This window comes from Bufo gargarizans, chromosome 3 (assembly GCF_014858855.1).
Source record: "Bufo gargarizans isolate SCDJY-AF-19 chromosome 3, ASM1485885v1, whole genome shotgun sequence".
NCBI lineage: Eukaryota > Metazoa > Chordata > Amphibia > Anura > Bufonidae > Bufo > Bufo gargarizans.
The window spans coordinates 597,827,895-597,852,440 of record NC_058082.1 but is presented as its reverse complement, the minus strand read 5'-3'; the positions used below and the strand labels follow the sequence as shown (position 1 = coordinate 597,852,440).

Below are 24,546 nucleotides of genomic sequence, written 5' to 3'. Positions count from 1 at the left end.
AGACCCCCAATCTTTATTAGACTTCAGATCAGACCACCCCCAATTTTTATCAGACCACAGATCAGACAAAATAAATAAATGCACTTACCTTTCCTGCTCTGGACGGTGGGTTCTGCCTGTACTCACCGATCCCTGGTATTTTTCCAGGCCCCGAGCTGCACTGTGACCTGACATCGCACAGCCTTAAAAAGGCCAGAAACACTATTGTGGCATGAAAAGTTACAAATGATGGTGCATGTCATAATTGTGCATTAATTTGCAACTTCACTTGTCTCGTTTTTAAAAAGTAGGCGGGGATCAGCAAAGGGGTTGTGGCCTCCAAAACCCATCGGATTTACTAAAATTTACGCCAGAATCTGTCTCATAGCTGGTGTCGATTTGAAAGTCCGGTGCACAGACTGTCTGGAAATGCGCCAAATTTATCAAGAGACCTGTGCTTCTTTATAAATTTGCTGCACTCTGTTCCAATAGATTTTATACTAAGACTGTCATTTGTAACGCTTAGCATACCTTCCCCACCATGTCCGCTGTGCATGTGTCTTGCGAGTAATTAAAGGGGTCTATGAGATTAAAAAATGGGCCTGCTGTTTTTCTTCTCAGAAACATAAATGAGACATGGCTGCAATACCTGACACAGCCTAAGGGTGGTGCTGTTTACAGGAAAAAGATCACATACATCCCCTTTAAAGGGTAACTGTCATGTTTTCATAAAAAAAAAAACAATTTTAGCATTATGCATAAAGCAATCTTTAGTTTCTTCACATACCACTGTTTTCCTTGAGTTTTAACCTCCGTTATGGCTGTTTAAACATTTACAATATGAGGACCTTCTCAAGATGGCTCCTCTGCCAGTTCTCTGAGGCCAAAACTGCTTTCCCTCACTTCCCATACACACTTGCTGTAGCCAGCAGCTCCCTGCCAGCCAATCAGATTGGATTACTGAGAGACACGCCTCCTCACTCTGAAGCCTAATGCAGGCATGCAGTGTGAAGGACCGCCCCTCCGTCTTCCTAGCCGGAGACAGATGAGCCATAGCAACGGTCTTTTAAGGGAGCAGTGGAAAAGGGACAGAGGACATTAATGAAAGCTGTTATTATAAGGTAATTACAGATCTTTTGGCAATCATTGACAGACTAACTCAGGTATTCATGCCTAGCTCTCATAAACTAGCAAATAAAATACAAATATTACAGCTACCCTTAAAACGCATCATAGTGTTCTGTATTTTCATTCTGTAGCACCTCTAGTTGATTTCAAAATTTAATGTGTGATTTATTTTTATTTTTAGCCAACAAATTATTTGGGAAAAAGAACCGATTGGTAAGTGACATCAGACAAACGCTCCTGTCATTATGTTGTATATTTTATTCCATACTTGTGGAGCTGTGCTGGAGAGAAAGGCTAGACACCCTCTTTTTGCAAGCCACACCCACTTTAAAGTCAGGCCCCACCCATTTACACGGCCCTCACGCTGTGTGCTTGGACTTGGCTGTGTCTGATGATGGGGCCCAGGTATCACACGCAGAATCCATCCAAGACATGGCTAAGTATGATGTCTTGGAGGCAGCTTTTGGTCACTTCCAAAAGGTGGCACTGGTTAGTTGGTTCTCCTTCCTTGGGACATACCTCTCTGCATATTATTTTCCCATGGAGCATTGCCACTTAGTCTCCATACACAGGTGGTCTCCTTAAAGGGGTTGTGCCACGAAAAATATTCTACATTTTTCAAACCAGCACTTGGATCCGTATACATGTAATAAAATTTTTTAGTGTAGCCACCTTGTTATTCAATAAAATGTATCTGTGTAGCGCCACCTGCTGTTTGTTCTTTTCCTTATTTTTCCATCCACCTCACTAAGGTGGTCGCACGTGCTCAGTTTAAATCTTCAGCCGTCACCGGCCATTCTGTTAGACGCTATGACAGTTACAGTTTGAGAGCTACAGCAGAAAGGACACACCCCTGAGCTGCCAGCAGAAAATAAATCTAGCAGAACAACTGGAGCAATGAATGGGGAGATCTCTGGATCCATGCGAGGTACAGGGCTGGTCCTGGCTTTGTTAGGAAGAGATTATCATGTACTACTGTATATTATGTCCTATTTTCATTTTTACATCAGTCATGGGATAACCCCTTAAAGGAGAGCCATTACCTCACCTAAGAAACCTCCCCGACTCTCAAAGAGCTATCCCTTTTTAATTTTTTCATCAACATAAGTATATGAGATCTTGCTGTTTAGCAGGACAAGTTGAACTTTTAAAAAAATATAATTTAACATAGCTTATAATAAATTGGAAAACGTAAAACATTTTTCATGATGTTAAATGGAAAAAAGCGCTATTCTGCCATTGTTTTTAAGGTTTCATTTCCATAAAATACATACGTTATGGCAATACCAAATTAATTATAGTTTTACTAATTTAAAAAATGTATAAAAATCTCTATTTAATAAAAAAAACGTTTTATTTATGTTGCCGTATTCTAAGACCCAAAACACTTTTATTTGTCAGTTGATGGAGCTGTGCGAGGGATCATCCTTGCAGGGCAAGCTGTAGTTTTTATTGGTACCATTCTTGCAGCCACCACTAGGTGGAGCTCACTATATACAGAATCATACAAATTTATAGATCTACAGCCACCACTAGAGGAACTTACCACATGTAGATTTATACAAATTCATTCATCTGTAGTCACTACTAGGGGGAGCTCACTGCATACGGATACAGATATGAAGCCACCACTAGGGGGAGCTCACTGCATACGGATACAGATATGAAGCCACCACTAGGGGGAGCTCACTGCATACGGATACAGATATGAAGCCACCACTAGGGGGAGCTCACTACACACAGATTTATAAAACTTTGAGTGTAGAATTAGCTATATAATTCCATACTGACTTAGCTCCCCCTAGTGGTGACTGTATGCAGCCATAATTATATTACTAATATTGGTATACAATGTATGTGTTATGTATATGACTCTAAATCTTCTAAAAATTTATTTCATTTTGTACAGTTGAACCCCAATGTTACCAGAGTGTTAACATTCCTTAAAATAAAAAATAAAAAAATGTGTTGACATTTATATTTTCACGTTGAGCTTCTCTTTAATAACTCTTCTGTTATATAGGGCGAAACACGAGAGGAGCCCTCAAGCCCATCTTTCCACCGAGAAGAGTCCGTAGATCATGCTGATGAATTAGCAGACAATCCCCCCATGAGGGGGAAGCACTTTAAGAAAATTTCTCAGAATTTGCCGAGGAAAAGCAAGAAACGAGGTAAAAAAGCTAACCAGAGAGAGGTTTATTGATAGGTTCTACTATTCTTATGTAATGTGCTGTGATGAGATTTTACTGTATAGAGTCACTGCTCTGGTACTAAAGGATGAGAATATTAGCTCTATTAAGGGGACATTTTTGGTCCACCCTGAAACAACAAAACCTCTTAGAAATACCCATTTGGATACTCTATTGAATAAACTCCACCCCAAGGAAGGACAACCAGTATCATGGGCACCCTAGACTCGTTGATGTGTATGGGGAGTGAAGGCCAGTCCATCTCACGTCTGATTCCACAGAAGAGCTACTGTAGCGCTAGTTGGTGGAATAGTTCCTGCTGTTGATGATAGAAAGGTGGCAGATCACACAGGAGATCAAACCTTGCTGTATATGGGGACTGCATAGCCACAGGCCAGTCAGTGTGTCCATACTGACTCCTATCGACTGCCGAAAGTGCCTACATTAGGCATGTGGACATCAGAACTGAACCATGAGGCAATGAAAGAAGGTGGCTTTGTCTTAGGCTACTTTCACACTAGCGTTTTTGCTGGATCCGGCAGCAAAAACGCTTCCGTTACTGATAATACAACCGTCTGCATCCATTATGAATGGATCCGGTTGTATTATCTTTAACATAGCCAAGACGGATTGAAAGTCAATGGGGGACGGATCCATTTTCTATTGTAGCAGATTGTGTCAGTGAAAATCATTCCCATTGACTTGCATTGGGGGTCATGACGGATCCGTCTTGATCAGTTTCCCAGGACGGAAAGCAAACTACAACATGTTGCGGTTTGCTCTCCGGTCTGGGAACGCAACTAAACGGAGCGAATGCATTTTGGAGCACTCGGTTCAGTTCAGTTCAGTTTTGTCCCCGTTGACAATGAATGGGGGCAAAACTGAAGCGTTTTCTTCCGGTATTGAGCCCCTATTAGGGAACTCAATAACGGGAAAACTTAAACACTAGTGTGAAAGTAGCCTTATGGATCATGTTTTCTTTTTCATCATGTGGGCAGCTGGGCGCGTGTGCATCCCCAATGAGATGTCACCAGGACGCACAACGGGAATAAAGCAAAATGACAGTTTGATGTTCTGGACAGTCTTCTGCTAGAAACCTTGTGTTGTGGGATCATGTGGATGTGACACATACCACCTACCTAACCTACAGTAATGGCGGTGGTCTCGTTCAGTAGGATGATGCCCCAAGCCACACCACAAGAATTGTCCAGGAATGATGGTTCAAGGTAAAGACTTGGCCTCCAAACTCTCCCGATCTCAATCTGATCATCATCTGTGAGAGGTGCTGGAAAAACAAGTCTGATCCATGGAGACAACACCGAGCAATTAACAGGATCTGCTGCTAATGTCTTATACCACAGGACACCCTCAGAGGTCTTGTTGTGAGGTCCATACCTTGACCAATTAGAACTGTTTTGGTGGCACTACACAATTTTGGTTTTAAAATTATGGCTAGTGGGTGTATAGTAATTTTATGTGGCAAGGTTGGTGGCAGTGTATGAGTATAACTAGTCTCCCATTATCTCCCTTCTCTTGCAGCTTGTTTCTGGAAATACTGCATTCAAAACAATTGACCGAGACGACCGTGCGCCACAATCACGGAAAACAGGACCTGAACGACGTGATACTTTCATCACGAAAAAACGTTAGCAAAGCTAGTGACAAGGAACGCTCTTATTATGTTCCATATTTAATATCGTAAGAAAAAGTGAACTAAGTGTAAACCAGTGATCTGGAACCTGTGGCACTATGAGCGGGGGCGGAACTACAGGTCCCAGCATGCCTTGTAAACTGTCCACTGTCATGGCAGACTGGGACTTGCAGTTTCAAAACAGCTGAAGAAGCTCAGGTTACTGATCCCGGAGCGTTAGCCATACCTGAAGAGACGTTTAATATATTGTATAGCAAAAGAAAAAATAAATCCTACAATGGGCTGACCCTTTCTTGTAGGTCTGACAACTGCATAGAACGGGAAATGGATGCTGGTGTGGGCAAATATATGTCATAAACATAAGGGAGCTGGCTGCTAGGGCCAGTTTAATGTAAAACGGGGCCTTGGGCAAAAAGTAGGGCCTCCAGCTTGCCAGTTTTAGGCAGCTTTGCTCATGATTTCAGCCCATATAATACTGTCATACTGACAAAATAATACTGCCATACGCAGCCCACATAATACCACTGTATAGTACCCAAAAATATGCAGTATGCAAATAATACTCCCTTAAATGGGTTAAATACTGATGACAGATGCTCAGAATAGGTCACCAATATCAGACTGGTAGAGGTCTGACTCCCGACACCGCCAACTGTTGGAAGGGGCCATGGCACACTGGTGAGTCCTGCAGCCTCTTCCTTGGCCTGTGCAGTCACATCCACTGGTCACATGGTCTTGTGCAGCTCAGTCCTATTCAAGTGAATGGGACTGAGCTGCAATACCAAGCACTGCCACTATACAATATATGGCGCTGTGCTTAGTAATAGTATGAAGAAGGGTTCCCACCCGTTAGATATTGATGACCTGTTATGTTGTGTGCAATGAGGGGGGCAAATACTATTTCCTGGAAAAGTCAAGGTTTTAGCACAGTCGGCTATATAAGAAATATGGAACTGTGATTGAAAATTAAAGCAATTGTACAAGTGTCTGATTAATGACTGAAGTCACATACATGGAGTCCAATGAAGGTTAGTCTCATTATCTACTGATTATCTGGAGTGGTGGCGTTTCTGGGAAGAAAAAGCAGACACATATAATATGACTGTCTTCAGAGAGTTCCTGACCTCCCCCTAGTGGCGGCTGCAGAAAACAGAGTTTTATCATTTTACTCTATGGAAAGTAGGAGATTTAGGTGTGTGTGTGTGTGGGGGGGCGGGGTATCCCTTGCACACTGGGTGTCCTTCAGTAGGGACCCATACTATTAACAAGGAGGGTAATGCAGAGTTGGTTAGTGGAGGAAAGTGAGGTGAGTAATGCCTCTTTTTAGTCATTTTTTTTTAACCCATTCAGCCCATATATAAAATGTCTTTCCACCTGGTTACCCCTTTAAGTCATTTTCTTAGGGCTCATGCACACGAATGTAAGGGCTCCGTGCCCGTTTTTCGGACCATGATATATACGGGCACTGGCCCTGTGCACTCAGTCATGCGGATGTGGACCCACTGACTTGAATGACATGCCCTATCTTTTGTTGAACGGAGGCATGATTCGGAAGGCCACAGAAGCCGCCCAAAAGATAAGACATGTCCTACGTTTTGTCGTATTTTGCGGATCACGGACCCATTCAAGTGAATAGGTCTGCATCCACACCGCTGAGTTTACATGGACAGTGCCCGTGCATTGAGCTCTTAGTATGTGTATTAATATAGCCACTGGTAAAAAATGTCTTAATCCCTGATGACCCTTTTAAGGGAAAATGTGCTTCAATTGGCATATTAGATTTTTTTTTTAAAGAAAATATATTAATTTTTTTGTATATAATAATAAGACACAAAAAACTCATAAAACTGCAAGTAAAGATAACATTTAATACAAACATGCGCGTATGTATAGAAGTATTTGCAGTAACATACAGCATTAGTTTTCCTTACATATTACTTGTGAAATGCACAAGGCTTCCTTGAATTGCGTTAATTGACAAGATAGACTTGGAGGCTCAGAGGCAGCATGATATATCGGGAGTAAGAGGGCCCCAAAAAACATGATGCTAGATATCAATATGATGTCATGCAGCCCTGCTAAAATGAATCACAGATTATCATGGATTATCCTAACACATATGCTAACATGTAGTTTAAGGGAAAAAAATAGTGTCTACAATCAGGAGAAGGACGTCTGAAGGTCGTCTTTTACTGCACAATTCTCATTTTATAGAGAAGAGAATGTTCTCCTTCCCGAATTTGTGCCAGTGGAAGGGAGGACCACTGTAGACCGTCCATGAGGAATGGGGACAGAACCAATGTGCCGCTCCACCCACAAGGGGCCTTTATCAGCCCTATGCCCTGGTGGTGTTTCAAATAGGCATCAAGAATGTAAGCCGGGGAAGACAGTCAGAAGTTCAGTTTCTTCCAAAAATGGTGTAAAATTAATAAACGTCTTCTCTTTCCTTGGACATGGTGGCATCCTAGAAGTCACCATGTCCAAGGAATGAGAAGACATAGTGACTTCTAAGAGGCCACCATGTCTAAGGAAAGAGAAGACATGGTGGCCATGTCTTCTCTTTCTTTGGACATAGTGGCCTCCTAGAAGTCACCATATCTTCTCTTTCCTTGGACATGGTGGCCTCCTAGAAGTCAATCAAGTATGACATGTCAGAGGTGTAGCTAAGCATTTCTGGGGGGCAAAAATTAAGCTCACTGATCTAGTCCAGTCTAACTACCTAGTGGCTTGTTGGCACCCTACTGACACCAACCCACTCAAGGCATGTACTACTCCAGCCCGACATTATTAAAAGTTGATTTATTTATTTTTTTACATTCGTAAGGCTTTTTCCGGTACAACCCTACAAGAAGCATGTTTTAACAAAGAATCAAGATCTGCAAAAACCATAAATCTTGCAAAGCTCTAGTGTGAACGGCTGTCACAAAAATGCATATTTAAAACAAAAAAAAATCCCTCAAGTGAGTCTCTGTATGGCTCAGATATAGGCATTGGCACTTTTAGGTTCTAGGTGGCACATCACTAAATCTTATCTTTTGGGTCTCATTGACCCAAACATTTTACATTGACGTTATCAAGCGTTCTATACACCTAGGATAATCTGTCTTCAAAGAAATGTCCACCCTTGAAAATAATTTTTTATTTTTAATTGTCTCAAAATTCTGTACTGGTTAATTACTATTTTCCTATTATAGAGAACATTGTTTTTCTGATGCAGAGATCCATATCTGATGCATAGACATCGACTTATGTGATAACATGTTGTCTGCCTGCAGCCACCACTAGGTGGAGCTTACTGCATACAGTTTATATTAACATGGCATGCAGTAAACTCCTATGCTCCCCCTTGTGGTGGCTTCAGGTAGACAATGTTCTAATATAAAGGGGTTGTCCCATCTGGACATTCATGGCATTTCTACATGATTTGCCATAAATGTCCGATAGGTGCTGGACCCGCTACTTTATCAAGAATAGGGGCTCTACTGCACACCGCCAAGAATGGAGAGGATGTGGTGCATGCTGTGGATATGCCATACACGTCCAGAATGGACAACACTTTTAAGTCTATCTCTGTGGAGGAGATCTGGAGCTCTATATCAGAAAAACAAACACCCAAAAGGTATAGTAAGAAATTAGCCAGAATAGAGGTGCACACTGCCTAGAAATAATTACGGTAGACAAGTAATCTGGATATTTGGATATTCACAGCGAATAATTCAGCTTGAAAAATTAAAAAAAAAATTACATAAAAATTCTAGTAAATATGGCAAACTGAATCTTGATATTTATAATTTTTTTGACAAATGACACCTTTTGAACCAATACTGCATATGGAATATTTGAAGGAATATTCTTTTATATATTCATTCTTTTGGCAACACCATAATATGCAAATTCAATCTCATTGTCTGCCGGACAGGTATTGATGAATTCATCCCTGGTGTATGCATTCTTGAGGTATCTCCAGATTCCAGTCATTTCTGCCGGGATTTCAAAATTCCTGAATTTTTTGCAAACAACCTAAAAATAGAAACAAAAAACAAGAGAAAGTAGTATCTACAACTTCACAACTACTACATCTACCATGTTGTTTAAGGGGTATTGCCATCTTAGAAATTGATGGCCTATTGCTAGGATGTCCCAGTAAGTGTCAGATAGGTGGGGGTCCCACCTCCAAAACCCACTCCTGTCTCCAGAGTCGGCCCTTCAAAGTGAAGGGAAAGTAACTGTACATGCACTGCCACCCTCTGTTCACCACTATGGGACTTCTCAAAATAGCCGAGCACCCTCACATTTTTTCGCAATGCGTAGTGTGCTCTACTGCACTTTATGGGCCCTATTCTGCACTTCATGGGCCCTATCTGACATTGATGGTAAATCATTCCAATACGCGATCAATGTCTGAGATAGGAATACCCCTTTAAGAGAGCCTATTAAAGGCATTATTCCACGAATGTAAAACTCTTTTTAAAACTCTTTTACTCACCTATCTGGAGTACTTTCTTCCCTTTCTGTGGGTGGGATGCATTGCAATTAGCCTTGTTAAACCCTTCCTCCCCTACATACCAAACAGTCCCTCACATATACAGTAGCGCCAGAGAAAAATATGGTAAGTAATGACCCCACAATTTCCTTCTAGAGAGAGTCTAGAGAGAGAGATAGCTACTGTATATACAGTACAGACCAAAAGTTTGGACACACCTTCTCAGTCAAAGAGTTTTCTTTATTTTCATGACTATGAAAATTGTAGATTCACACTGAAGGCATCAAAACTATGAATTAACACATGTGGAATTATATACATAACAAAAAAGTGTGAAACAACTGAAAATATGTCATATTCTAGGTTCTTCAAAGTAGCCACCTTTTGCTTTGATTACTGCTTTGCACACTCTTGGCATTCTCTTGATGAGCTTCAAGAGGTAGTCACCTGAAATGGTTTTCACTTCACAGGTGTGCCCTGTCAGGTTTAATAAGTGGGATTTCTTGCCTTATAAATGGGGTTGGGACCATCAGTTGCGTTGTGGAGAAGTCAGGTGGATACACAGCTGATAGTCCTACTGAATAGACTGTTAGAATTTGTATTATGGCAAGAAAAAAGCAGCTAAGTAAAGAAAAACGAGTGGCCATCATTACTTTAAGAAATGAAGGTCAGTCAGTTTGAAAAATTGGGAAAACGTTGAGTGTTTCCCAAGTGCAGTCACAAAAACCATCAAGCGCTACAAAGAAACTGGCTCACATGCGGACCACCCCAGGAAAGGAAGACCAAGAGTCACCTCTGCTGTGGAGGATAAGTTCATCCGAGTCACCAGCCTCAGAAATCGCAGGTTAACAGCAGCTCAGATTAGAGACCAGGTCAATGCCACACCGAGTTCTAGCAGCAGACACATCTCTAGAACAACTGTTAAGAGGAGACTGTGTGAATCAGGCCTTCATGGTAGAATATCTGCTAGGAAACCACTGCTAAGGACAGGGAACAAGCAGAAGAGACTTGTTTGGGCTAAAGAACACAAGGAATGGACATTAGACCAGTGGAAATCTGTGTTTTGGTCTGATGAGTCCAAATTTGAGATCTTTGGTTCCAACCACCGTGTCTTTGTGCGCGCAGAAAAGGTGAACGGATGGACTCTACATGCCTGGTTCCCACCATGAAGCATGGAAGGAGGAGGAGGTGTGATGGTGTGGGGGTGCTTTGCTGGGGACACTGTTGGGGATTTATTCAAAATCGAAGGCATACTGAACCAGCACGACTACCACAGCATCTTGCAGCGGCATGCTATTCCATCTGGTTTGCGTTTAGTTGGACCATCATTTATTTTTCAACAGGACAATGACCCCAAACACACCTCCAGGCTGTGTAAGGGCTATTTGACCATGAAGGAGAGTGATGGGGTGCTGCGCCAGATGACCTGGCCTCCACAGTCACCGGACCTGAACCCAATCGAGATGGTTTGGGGTGAGCTGGACCGCAGAGTGAAGGCAAAAGGGCCAACAAGTGCTAAGCATCTCTGGGAACTCCTTCAAGACTGTTGGAAGACCATTTCAGGTGACTACCTCATGAAGCTCATCAAGAGAATGCCAAGAGTGTGCAAAGCAGTAATCAAAGCAAAAGGTGGCTACTTTGTAGAACCTAGAATATTACATATTTTCTGTTTCACACTTTTTTGTTATGTATATAATTCCACATGTGTTAATTCATAGTTTTGATGCCTTCAGTGTGAATCTACAATTTTCATAGTCATAAAGAAAATAAAGAAAACTCTTTGAATGAGAAGGTGTGTCCAAACTTTTGGTCTGTACTGTACTTCGACTTAGAAGTAGCGATGAATAAATGAAAGGTGTCAGGGCCGCTTCACTATGAGAAGATTACTCTGGCAATGAGAGAAGGAAGGAAGCAGAGAAGCTACTGATCATGTCAGTCCACCACTGAATGCAGAAGGAGAAACAGCAGGGGGCGCTACCGGAGAGAAAATGTAATGCACATAAAAAATCTTATGATATTTTTATTGCAATTAGAAATGGCCTGTTCTATGGATAGTGACGGCATAACCCCTTTAAAGAAAACTCAGCAAGTTTTATACTTGGGGGGCCTAATCCAGGCAGTACCCAAAGATAACGTCCCCAGTCGCACTCCTCTAACTCAGGGTGACAATTACTTCAGGGTACTGTAACCATTGGTTCTTCTAGACTGCACCCATTTCTTATCTCCGTACCCACCTAGGGCATACTCAAGGCACCTTTTCCATATTAACATTTATGACAAATCCACTGGAAATCCCAATAAGTGGGGTCACCCGATCCCCCATTTTACAAACACTGTGACTGTACATGCCCCTTTCATTTCCAGAGGAGTTTATAAAATAGCCGAGTAAGCAGGCTCAGCTGTTTACAGAACTCCCATGGAATGGATATGCCATAAATTTTGAGAGGGGCCCGATACCTCCAAGGGGCCCAAAACCACAGCAATAAGTGCCATTGGCTACAACAGATACCAGTGAAAGCCCAGACACTACTGACCCGAGGTATTCACAATAGAGCTCGTGGGCATGCTTTCCTTCCCCCAATAAGAAGACTGCACATAGGACATAAGGAACTGAAAGCACTAAAAAACAAAACAAAAACCTGCCAATTAGATCTCAGCTTACAGCACATGTGGAACAAACCTTTATAATGTGGAGTTTTGGTAACAGGTTACAATCTGCCAGTGTGAGGTCATTCCCATCCAAAAATGTCCTGTTGGAGGCGACAATCTCCTCCGTGGAATAGGCATCGATCTCATCAGGCAGTGGGGAATTTAAAAAGTCATTCAGCTTTTTTAAGGATCTCAGCAGGTTTTTCTCTAAAGCTGAAGAAGAACAGAAAGGACTTTACTAAAAAAATACTCAGAAGCTGCAACTTTAGGAAAGAAAACTCTACTCTTTAGACACTGAGTAAAAACTTAGTAACTATGGACTGTCCTGTCTAATACTCCAGAGCTGCACTCACTATTCTGCTGGTGGAATCACTGTGTACATACATTGCATTACTTATCCTGTACTGATCCTGAGTCACATCCTGTGTTATACTCCAGAGCTGCACTCACTATTCTGCTGGTGCAGTCACTGTGTACATTACATTACGTTACTTATCCTGTACTGATCCTGAGTTACATCCTGTATTATACTCCAGAGCTGCACTCACTATTCTGCCGGTGCAGTCACTGTGTACATACATTACATTACTTATCCTGTACTGATCCTGAGTTACACCCTGTATTATACTTCAGAGCTGCACTCACTATTCTGCTGGTGCAGTCACTGTGTAGATACATTACATTACTTATCCTGTATTGATCCTGAGTTCCATCCTGTATTATACTCCAGAGCTGCACTCACTATTCTGCTGGTGCAGTCACTGTGTACATACATTACATTACTTATCCTGTACTGATCCTGAGTTCCATCCTGTATTATACTCCAGAGCTGCACTCACTATTCTGCTGGTGGAGTCACTGTGTACATACCTTACATTTCTTATCCTGTACTGATCCTGAGTTACATCCTGTATTATACTCCAGAGCTGCACTCACTATTCTGCTGGTGGAGTCACTGTGTACATACATTACATTACTTATCCTGTACTGATCCTGAGTTACATCCTGTATTATACTCCAGAGCTGCACTCACTATTCTGCTGGTGGAGTCACTGTGTACTGGTTTCTCCCTATATACAGCCTTTGGAACACCGGTGTATGCACAGAATCATTAACCCTTTAGCAGTGTGCGGCCGACACACACACACACACACACACACACTATTTGTAGGCACAATTGCACGTTGCTAACGTTAAAGTCTGTACTTACTTTCATTTAGATCTTTCCGGGGATTTTTTATGAAGGCTGAAAATTTAGCAAACACATCATTTCCGGCTGAGTTGGATTCTGGGTGTTTGGGGGCTAGCTTTGGATACCTTGAATAACCAAATATATAAATGATATTATATTCCATGACAAGCAAAGTCATATTCTGCAATAACTAAGACGGACAATTCAGATTTCATCCCAGTTATTACCCCCATTATTCACACAGGACTTTTCTCCTGGTGTCAGCAGTTCTGTCCCTATGACACTGGCTGACCTGTTCCATGTGCGCTTGGCAGCTGAAGGCACCTGTGTTGCTTGCACACTATAGGAAGAAGCACGAGCCTATCTGCACTCCCACGTCTTGGCCAACACTTTTTTCCAACAGTGTGCAAGCACGTCCACCGCTGCTGGATTGCAGGGTGGTCGTAACCATGGAAACAGGCCAGTGTATCATGTGATAGAAAAATGAACCCAGCCAGCAAAGGAGATGATATGGAGAATCACAATACATTAGTAAGTGCCTTGTAATAACTTTCTCTACATGATAAATGACATTTGCTGAAGTGAGACAATCCCTTTAATTTGGAGACATTCTGGCAGTCACTTGACTGGAGGCACTTTGACTGTCACTATTATGGGGCCCTGACTATCACTATCATGGCGGTACTGTGGCTGTGACTGTTATGGAAGCACAGTGACTGTCACTGTTATGGTGGCACTGTGACTGTCACTGTTATGGTGGCACTGTGGATGTCACTGTTATGGAAGCACTGTCACTGTCACTGTTATGGCAGCACCTTGGATGTCACTCTTATGGCAGCACTGTGTGTCACTGTTATGGAGGCACTGTGACTGTCACTGTTATGGAGGCACTGTGACTGTCACTGTTATGGAGGCACTGTGGATGTCACTGTTATGGGGGCACCACTGCTGTAGCTGTATCTGTCACTATTATGGGGGTGCTGCAGCTGCTATCACTATTTGCAGCCCCTGTGGCTATTCATTAAGGTGGCACTGTGTTACAGCTATGGGGCACTATTTTTGGCACCATTATGTGTTCATCGGCAATAAGTTGGGGCATTTTTGGGATGAGAACTATATGCTATGTGGTGGGACATATGTCTTAATCAGGGTACTGAAAAATCAACAGAACATGAAATTATAAGCACTTTGGCCTCGCCAATCTTGACCGTCCCGGCTTTAAAATTAAGGAGATTGTCTGTTTTAGAAAACCGGTTTACAAATACCCTGACTGGAAATTCAGAGTTAAAGGGTGTGGGGGGGTCTCACCCATTACTGCCGTCCATTATCCAGAGTGGATATTCACTACAGAGAACGTTCTGGAGGACCCAGCATGTCCATGCGTTACATCCCGTAGATTTCAATAAGTACTGTGTAATGCTTAATTTCCCCTGTGGTGGCGCTGTTGGGAAAATGAACACCTGCTACACAGATTGCAGGTGATTGTGCCGATCCCATTAGCAGGACACATTGGGGGCCTTTTATGACAGGCGCTACCCCAGTTTATGGCGTAGGGGAAAACTTTTCTTGTACAGTCCTCTTCATTGACCAGGTGAAGTGGGTAACAATATTTGGTGGCATCTGACAAGGGCTGGGATATATTAGGCAGCAGGTGAAGTCGGCTCTTGAAGCTGATGTGTTGGAAGCAGGAAAATGAGCAAGCGGAAGGATCTGGCGAGGGCCAAATTGTTATATTTAGGTGACTGGGTCAGGAGATTAAAAGTGGTCCGGCGAAGGACAACCGAAGGACATGAGCGTCCAAGGCTCATTGATCTATGGAAAATCCTCCTTGCAACAAACAGTGGAACCCCTGTCTCGACGGGTCAGAGGATGGGGACGTACACAATATTAGGCAGGTAGTTTTAATGTTATGGCTGATTGTGTATACGTATCCCCTCAATAAGCATGGATTTGACCAAATAGAATAATACAAGAAGGTAAAATATCAAATATACTTTGGCACTGTTAATTTTTCCTCCAAGAATTCTTCAATTTTATTCACATCGGTTTTCACCTCCCCATCAAATGTCATGAACGGCGGGTTTGTTCCGGGTGCCAGGTTATGTAGGTCGGCAGGTTTCCTGTAGGAATAATATGGATTTATTAATGCAGACACATCCCTGTATATAGATGTATGTAGTTACCCTCTGCTGTATACTGTAATACAGGAGAAGGGAGGATCTCTGCCTGACAAGGTGACTTTAGAAAAGCTGGGTGACAACTACCATGTGGGCTGTAATAGCATTATATTGGTTGTTGTCGCCCAGCTTTTCTTAAAGGGGTATTCCGATAATTTGAAGCTATCCCCTATCCATTAGGACCCCCACTGATCTAGTAGTTAGCCCCTATCCTGCTAATAGGGGATAACTTCAAATAACCGGAATACCCCTTTACGGCAGAAGTTTTGTGAAAGGTTCTGTAGATATCAGCCGAGCATAACTCAACGACTAAGTGTAGTCACATGACTGTATGTATTTTGTGGTCTGCAGAAAGGTGGATCCACAAAATACCGTCCACGTGCCACGCACATTTTTGGCAGACTCTTTGACTCCAGTGGGTCCATGGTCTGTATTTGTGGCCAAGTATAGGACATCTTCTACCCTTTTGCGGAATGGGCATACGGATGCAGAAAGCACAATGCGGATGTCACACGGGCAGTGTCTGTATTTTACGGATTTGCATTTTGAAGACTTCAAAATACATACGATCATGTGAATGTAGCCTAATAGTCTGTTTTTAGGGAAATGTTCTATATTTTTCAAGCATTTTGTGCTGCGAAATACATGGGGGCTGTACGTACCATTATTTTGGTACGGATTTCGTGCCAAAAAGTCATTAGTAGCCGAACTGGACCTGCCTCCAATTGTTTTCAAAGGGAGGCCATGCTGAACTTCACGTGGCTCCGGTTTACAGCCTCGACCTCACCAAGAAAGGACATGACTTATCCTGACACAGTGTCCTCACCTCAATGGGGCTAAACCATGAGAGGGTCCGTGGCATACAAATTCAAAAACCACAGTGGAAACCCCTCCGGGTTCATGAATATGCGGCCGATTTTGCTTTTGAAACCGAACAGCTCCGAGATCTCATTGCTCCCTCCTTCCAAATGACTGATCTGTTGTTCACAATTTACAATTGCATCTGAGGGGGTTAAATGTCCGTGATCAGACATCGGGCTCCCATCACGGACACTTCTGACGGATGTCTGCTGTGTAAAACCCTTTAGCTCTTGAGCGGGCGCCATGTTTAAAGCTCCAATATCTCCTAGAAGCACAAGGAGAAGGAGAACATGCACAGTTCATCGGTGGAGTGGGGCTAGGCAATCTACTGTGGGGGGCACTAAGGGGGCATATCTACTGTGAGGGGGCACTAAGGGACATACCTTCAGTGAGGGGGCACTAAGGGGGCATATCTACTTTATGGGCGCACTGAGGGGGCATATCTACCGTGAGGAAGTACTAAAGGGGATATAACTAATATGATGGGGAACTAAGGGGGCATGCCTACTATGATGAGGCATATCTACTGTGAGGGGGCACAAAGGGGGCATTACTGCTATGTGGGAACATGAAGGGGGCATAACTACTGTGTGGGGGAGAAGGGGGCATAACTACTGCGTGGGGGTACAAAGGGTGCAAAACTATTTATGTGGGCATGAAGGGGGCATAACTACTATGTGGGGCACAAAGGGGGTATAACTACTGTAAGGAGGCACTATGGGCGGGGGAGGGGTCCACTTATGACATTTCTGCACTGGGCCTACCAATGTATTAAAACGGCCCTGCTAACCACTATATGGTGTGGGGATATGTCAGTCCTCGACTGTGTGATTAGGTGTTTCTACAGCTTTAAAATCCTCTTATTTTATTCATAATCTGTTGAACTTACAGACACACCGATAGCAGCCGTGAACTATGGATTCCATACGTTAGCGATTTTAGCAGATTATGCAATACATAAGAGGATTTTAAAGCCGCAATCTACGCGCTGAACCTCAGTTTGTTGACTGAAGGAGATCGGGATTCTTGTGCACAGGCTGCGGGGAGCCGATCAGCTGTTTAATAGGGGCCTCTGTCTCAGATTCCATAAAAAAATCTGGAAAAAAAAATAGGGCAGCATGTCTGGTAAAATGCTAAGCTCCCTGACAGAAACCCGACGAGCCCCATTATAGTCAATAAAGTGTGTTGGGCGCCATTGCATTCATTTCCTGTTATTAGAATGGAACAAAACAATAGAAAAACTAATGCAAATGTGAACATAGCCTAAGTTCTATTATATGCTGTCTTCAATCCATTTTGCTCTGAATAGTTTGTGATACATCTATTTTGCCTGGCATTTTTTATCAGTAAACAAAAAACAGAATAACCACAGGTTTGTTTTTTTCTGCCATTTTTTCCAAGCACAGTGGCAAAATATATCAATCTCAAGGCGCATAGACTGTGCACTAAATATATGTAATTTATGCTCCAAAGTTTTCTTTTATTCACGACTTGTTAGACATGAGGTTTTTTTAGGCAACTTTTGCGTCCGTTTTTTTGTCTGTGCCTACTTTGCACCTTGTTGGGTTGCGCTCTTCTACTGTTTTTTGCTGCATTTTCTGGATAAAAATTATACCAGCTCCAAGGTGGTCCACCCAAAAATGGCACAAGCACAATATTCTTTTGCAATAAACCTTAGTATATCTGCCCCAGTGTGTTTTCTTCATGGCGTTCTTCCCCTATACAGAAAGTGAGAACAATGGCAAGAGCGGTTTTCTAAAGAATCTACAGTAGAAAGATGAAAAATGTACAAAAATACCAAGAGCAAAAAACAAAACAAAACGCTTGTGTGACCTTCAGATAGTATCTGGAGATGGAGTTTATAACTGCAAAAAAAAAAAGGTGCAAAAAACACTAAAAACTACTAAAAATACAAAGGTGCAGAAAAAACACCAGCATAAACCTAACTGGAAAAGCAGCCTATCATATTAAAGATGTTGTCCAAGTGTTTAATACTGATGACCTATCCTCAGTATAGGTCTCCAGTATCTGATCAGTGGGGGTCCGACTCCCAACACCCTTACCGATCAGCTGTTTGAAGAGGCTGCAGCGCGCCAGGGAGCGCTGAGGCCTCTTCCTAGGCCATGTGACGCCATGTTTGTCAATTTCATGGCCTAGATGCAGCTCAGCCCCATTCAAGTGAATCGGGCTGACCTGCAATACCAAGCACAGCCGAGGGATGGCGCTGTGTGGTGAGCTGTGAAGAGAGCGCTGCACCCCTTAATCAGCTGATCGGTGGGGGTGCTGGGTGTTGGACTCCCTCCGATCTGATATTGATGACCTATCCTGAGAAGGAAAAAGCATAACACAGAAATTACCTCTTCAAATCCACCGTGGTGACACTAAATACGATGCCCTTCAGCCAGAGGATCATAAATAAACGCTGAGAAAACGGGCAGTTCCCGATAGTTTCCCCATCACTTCCAGCCTGAAAACACAGAATAAAATTACAATTGTAATGTTTTTTTTCTTACAAAATTAAAATTGTTTCCTTCATTACAATCGTTTGCTCAACCTGAGAATCAACTGACAATTTTAGTATAAATTCTAAACATTTTTCAGGACAAGGCCACCACTAGGGGGAGCAAACTGAAGAAGCATGTCTACAGGCTCATGCCCAGGCTCCATTTTCTTGGTGCAATGTCTTGAGTTTACTATCTAGTGCCAGTTTTGTGATGCAGAAAGTAATATATTGGAGGGCTCCTGTCCATATTTTCCATAGGTTGTATGGACATTGGTGAGGCAATGTATTACATCTCCACAGTGTTATAAACAGTTTGGGGGAGGCCTATTAAAACTGGTGCAAAGGGAAACTTTGGGCTTAGAAGACCATAGAAACCAATAACAATAGCAAGTCTTAAAGGGAACCTGTCAACAGTGATGGCCAGTTCGCAGTGTTTGCCAGCGAACACATGCGGGCTGCCATCTTGACTCACCAGTCCGGCGATGCACAGGTAAGCCCTTACCTGTGCCGAGAGCCGGTCTGAAATCGAATGCGGTCACCGGGAGCAGGCAGTTCCAAGAACAGCCGCCGGGGGCCTTCATCGGGCTGGCTGTGGGACATAATGATGGTGGCAATGGCATGGGGCTGATGGCGCTGGCTGTGGGACATGATGATGGTGGCAATGGCATGGGGCTGATGGCGCTGGCTGTGGGACATGATGATGGTGGCAATGGCATGGGGCTGATGGCGCTGGCTGGGGTACATGGATGATGATGGCAATGTAATTTGTATAAATACAGAAGAAAATATTATATCAGGATATATGCTTCAAATTATATTGCGATATAGATTTTAAGATTTTAGGCCATATCGCCCAACCCTGTAGTACATATATATATAGTATATAATCCTCTGTAGTATTTATATACAGTATACTGTCCTCTGTAGCATATATATATATATATATATGTTATACTGTCCTCTGTAGTATATATATGGGCTCAGAAGCCATGTCTGTGTGCTGGGATCTGAGGCCTGTGCTGGGCTGGAGAGCTGAGACCCGTGTGTCAGGAGAACAGGCTGCAAAAGTGAAGTTTTGTTTTTTGCATCATGTGTGAATAAACACTGAAGTTTGAATTACAAACTTGTATTTTGCCTCTGTACTGCACCCGCTTATCCTAACTACCAGAGCGAATCCCCACAATATATACATACACAGTATACTGTCCTCTGTAGTATATATTGTGGAGTTTCGCTGTGGTAGATAGGGTAAGCGGACGCAGTACAGAGGCAAAAACAAGTTCTTAACGCAAAACTTCAGAGTTTATTCACACTTGAGGCAAATGCACAAAACAATGTGTTACTTTGAAGTCTTGGTGTTTACTTCACACAAATTGGAAAGTTCATACAAGACAAGTCACCTTGATGTCAGTTCTGCCTCCAGCAGTCCACGGCAAGCTTTAGGGGGCCTGTTTCCTCGGCCCATGGGTCTCATCCCTCCAACCTGGCAGCAAGCCTCAGATCCCAAACACAGAGATCCTGCTGCTGAGCCCAGCTGCCTATTTAAGGACAGCCAGGTGCTGCCAAAAACCCGGATCGGCAATTAAAATCCAGTCCAGTATTTGACCCACCTGGCTGCAAATCAGCCCAGCAGCACACTCTGAGAGGAAAATACCTGTTTTCCCAGACCATTCCCCTCACTGTGTCACAATATATATATACACACAATATACTGTCCTCTTCCATGTTAATTACTTTACACAGTTGTATGTGCGCTAAGAGCTTCCATTACTCATTTATACTCATTTATAGTCGGTATTGTACCACTTTTATCTAGAATGACCCCCATTTCTTAGCTCTATTGTTTGTATATATGACGGTGTGCAGCCATTTTGTTTATTTGTATTTGTATTTACACAGTTGAGTGTCATATGCAAAAATTTATATTTTACTGTGCAAGCCTTCTACAAGATCATTAATAAATATATTGAAGAGAATAAGGCCCAATACTGACCCCTGTGGTACCCCACTAGTGACAGTGGTACAGTGTCAAATGCTTTGGAGAAGTCCAGATATACGACATCCGTTGATTTGCTGCGGTCAAGTCTGGAACTTACCTCATCATAGAAACTGATTAAATTAGTCTGACATGACCGATCCCTCATGAAGCCATGCTGATATGGTGTTATTTGCTTATTTTCATTGAGGTACTCTAAGATAGCATCTCTTAGAAAACCTTCAAACAGTTTACCCACGACGGATGTTAAACTTACTGGCCTATAGTTTCTGGGCTCTGTTTGGCCCTTTTTAAATATTGGCACCACATTTGCTGTGCACCAATCCTGTGGAACAGAACTGTCAGTATAGAGTCCTTAAAGCGAACCTTTCACCAGGATTTCACATAATAAACTATTACCAGTAGCTTATAGATTATCCTCATTGTGTTTCAATGCATTCTTGTGCCGCTTTCCTGGGATGGATATTCATGAAAAAAAAAAGAGTTATAAAGTCCTCGTCTCCAGCTCCTGAAGTCACGCTAGCAGTCAAGGGGGTAGCCCTTCCCTCACTCCGGGCTGTAACGCCCCTGCCCTAACCCCGCCTCTAAGTAGTGTAACTGACACCCGGCTCAGTCGCCGGGACCGTGCTTGTATAGGCGGCGCATGCGCCGTCGGACTCGAGCGCGATCCTGTTGAATCGCGCATGCGCCGTCCCCGATGCCTGCCTGTCTTCTCTTCCTCACGCGCGATTCAGTTATAGGATCGCGTTCGAGTCCGACGGCGCATGCGCCGCCGGTACAAGCGCGGTCCCGGCGACTGAGCCGGGTGTCAGTTACACTACTTAGAGGCGGGGTTAGGGCAGGGGAGGTACAGCCCGGAGTGAGGGAAGGGCTACCCCCTTGACTTCAGCAGCGTGACTTCAGGAGCTGGAGACGAGGACTTTATAACTCTTTTTTTTCATGAATATCCATCCCAGGAAAGCGGCACAATAATGCATTGAAACACAATGAGGATAATCTATAAGGTACTGGTAATAGTTTATTATGTGAAATCCTGGTGAAAGGTTTGCTTTAAATATCAGAAATAAGGGTCTGGCTATGACATTCCTTAATTCTCTTAGGATATGGGGTTGTATGCCATCTGGTTCCGGCGATTTGTCTATTTTAATCTTTTTGAGACACCGCTGTACTTCTTCCTGGGTCAGACAGGGGACTTTTAATTGGGAATTTACTTTTACATTCTGCATTTCATCTGACAGTTTATTTTCCACAGTGAATACAGTGGAGAAAAAAGTATTTACTAGCTTTGCTTTCTCCTCATCGCACTCTGCAACTGCTCCCTCATCACTCTGTAAAGATTTAGGCCTCATGCACGCGACCATATGTATTTTGCGGTCTGCAAAAAACGGATCTGCAAAAAATACGGATGACGTCCATGTGAATTTCGTATTTTGCGGAAAGGAACAGCTGCCCCCTAATAGAACAGTACTATCCTTGTCCGTAATGCGGACAATAATAGAAGATATTCTATTTTTTTGTGGAACAGAAATACGGAAACGGAATGCACACGGAGTAACTTCAGTTTATTGGCTGACCCATTGAAATGAATGGTTCCGTATATGGTCCGCAAAAAAAAAAAACGGAACGGACACGGAAAGAAAATAAGTTTGTGTATACCATTTATATAATTGAAGAACATTTAAGGGTTAGTTTTACTCTCTGGCAATTAATCTCTCGGTGTCTAGTTTAGCTGCTTTTATTTGTCTTTTACATATTCTATTTTTTTCTTAGAGTTTTTCAATGCTTCCTCGCTACCCTTATTCACATTGTTTTTTTCTTGTTTCTTATCCTATTTTCAGCTCAAGGTTTTTGCCGCGAATCCCTGCGAGGAAAACGCACAAAAAACGCATGGACTTACAAGGAGCTGTTTTTTGATGCTTACCATTTTTTGCAATGGGAAAATCAACGCGGATTTTGTCCAATGATTGAACATGCTGCTTCTTTGTACACACTTTCCTTTTTCCGCGCTTCTTTTTTCCATGTGGAAAAAAAGCAAGTGCCGATTCCCATTGAAATGAATGGGAGGCTTTTTTTGAAGCGTGTTTTGGAGCTGATTTTGAGGTAGAAATACTTCAAAACCAGCGCCAAAAAAGCAGTGTGTGATCTGTCCCTAAGCCGTTTTTTCAAAAACAGTCATGTAAACTGTCCCTAACAGTATAAGGGCTCATGCACTCGGCCGTGTTTTGTGGTCCACAAATCCCGGATCCACAAAACACGAATCCCTAATGAGTTCATGTCGCCCCCTTTTTTTTTTTTTTACTCCTGCAGAAATGCCCTATCTTTGTCTGTAAAACGGACAAGAATAGGCCATGTTCTATATTTTGAGATGAATGGGTCCACATCCGATTAGCAAAAAAACGCAGACGCGGACTAAAACTACGGCCTTGTGCATGAGCCCTAATCCAGGTCTTTCTGTATCTTCCTCATGTAGCTGCAACTCCACGACAAACACAGGACAGGCCGGAGCAGCGAGGAACGTGTGACCTTGCTGTAGGGAGCCAGGGCTCCATTTATCAGCGTTGTACGAGACAATTTACAGCTTGGAGGACAAGTTCCTGGGAACAGCACGTTTCCCTCATTTGTCTCCCATTGTCCTGGCAACAGTAAATTTCGCCGACGCACGAAGGTGAGGATTTCTTGGTAACTTTCCACATGGTCTGGAACGTGGTTACTATAGAGAGGAGAGCCAGGCCATCTCTTTATAACAGGTAGACAGCAGGAGATTAAGAATAGGAGCAACATGGCGACGACTATAAAACTGCCTAAAAGAAAAACTAGCTGTATTGAACATAGCAACCAATCACAGCGCAGCTTTCATTTCATATTCTGCTCTTGAAAAATGAAAGCTGTGCTGTGATTGGTTGCTATGGGCAACACTGAGAGTTCTTCTTTCAGTTTTGTAAATCTGCCCCATGTAATGTTATCTAGGATATTCGGCCAAAGAGAATATTTTTACCCTGTCAGATGCTTCAAAGGGCGTAGTACAGGGGGTGCAGAAGTAGTATTTCATGTTGAGCCAGAGATGATGGAAGTGGTGGTGCAGGCTGAATGGTGGTAGTTGTCCTCATGGTGGCAATCCCTCTCCAGCTCTCCCTAGGCTGGTGCACAGTGAAAGGAGGACACACCCTTGTTCCCTCAGGGCACACCCTGGTATTGGGGCTTCTGCTCGGTGTTAGGTGGGGTGCCCTTGGTGCTGGTGGGTGCAAGGCAGGGTCCCAGCGAAGATGGAAGGCAACAATGCAATACTGTGACAGTGCAGATGTTGGGGGGCCATTTGGCAACAAACCACTGTCATAAAGTGCTACTATATCATGCACGGACCCCAAGATCTTACACCGTTTGCAATTTCAATAGTTCTTACAGTTCTATAGGCTGCAAAGATGGGGTTAACAGGCCTAGAGTCAATCTTCCAGTATCTGTGCAGCACCTCAGAAGAGAGCACTTTCAAACTTTTCTTGTTATATGATATTATGCAATATTATTTAATACTATTTTATATGTTTATGGTAAGGTATGGATCAGGCGGGGTTAAAGATCCTGATCCAGCCCTTGTAGGAAGTGAGATGTGAACCTGGTTGCACCACTTATGCCAGAAGGAGGGGTGAAGTCCCACCCACTAGGAACGCCCACGTTCTTAGGGTGGGCACTTGCCTTCCCACTCTTGCAGGGCAGCACGGACATTTAGCGGTAGTATACAGC

The 24,546-nt window shown here is 43.1% G+C and overlaps 1 protein-coding gene across 1 annotated transcript in view; it reads right to left on the bottom strand.

The window, feature by feature from the left end:
- Positions 1-8,760: 8,760 nt before the first annotated feature.
- Positions 8,761-24,546, bottom strand: part of CLIC6 (chloride intracellular channel 6) — a 40,901-nt gene continuing 25,115 nt past the window's right edge. The window contains exons 2-6 of the mRNA XM_044285921.1: positions 18,667-18,776; positions 15,266-15,391; positions 13,290-13,396; positions 12,111-12,292; positions 8,761-8,967 (exon numbers count right to left, since the gene is read on the bottom strand). Coding sequence (XP_044141856.1) covers positions 8,803-8,967; positions 12,111-12,292; positions 13,290-13,396; positions 15,266-15,391; positions 18,667-18,776 — 690 coding nt within the window. The 3' untranslated portion in view covers positions 8,761-8,802. The remainder of the gene's footprint in view (positions 8,968-12,110; positions 12,293-13,289; positions 13,397-15,265; positions 15,392-18,666; positions 18,777-24,546) is intronic.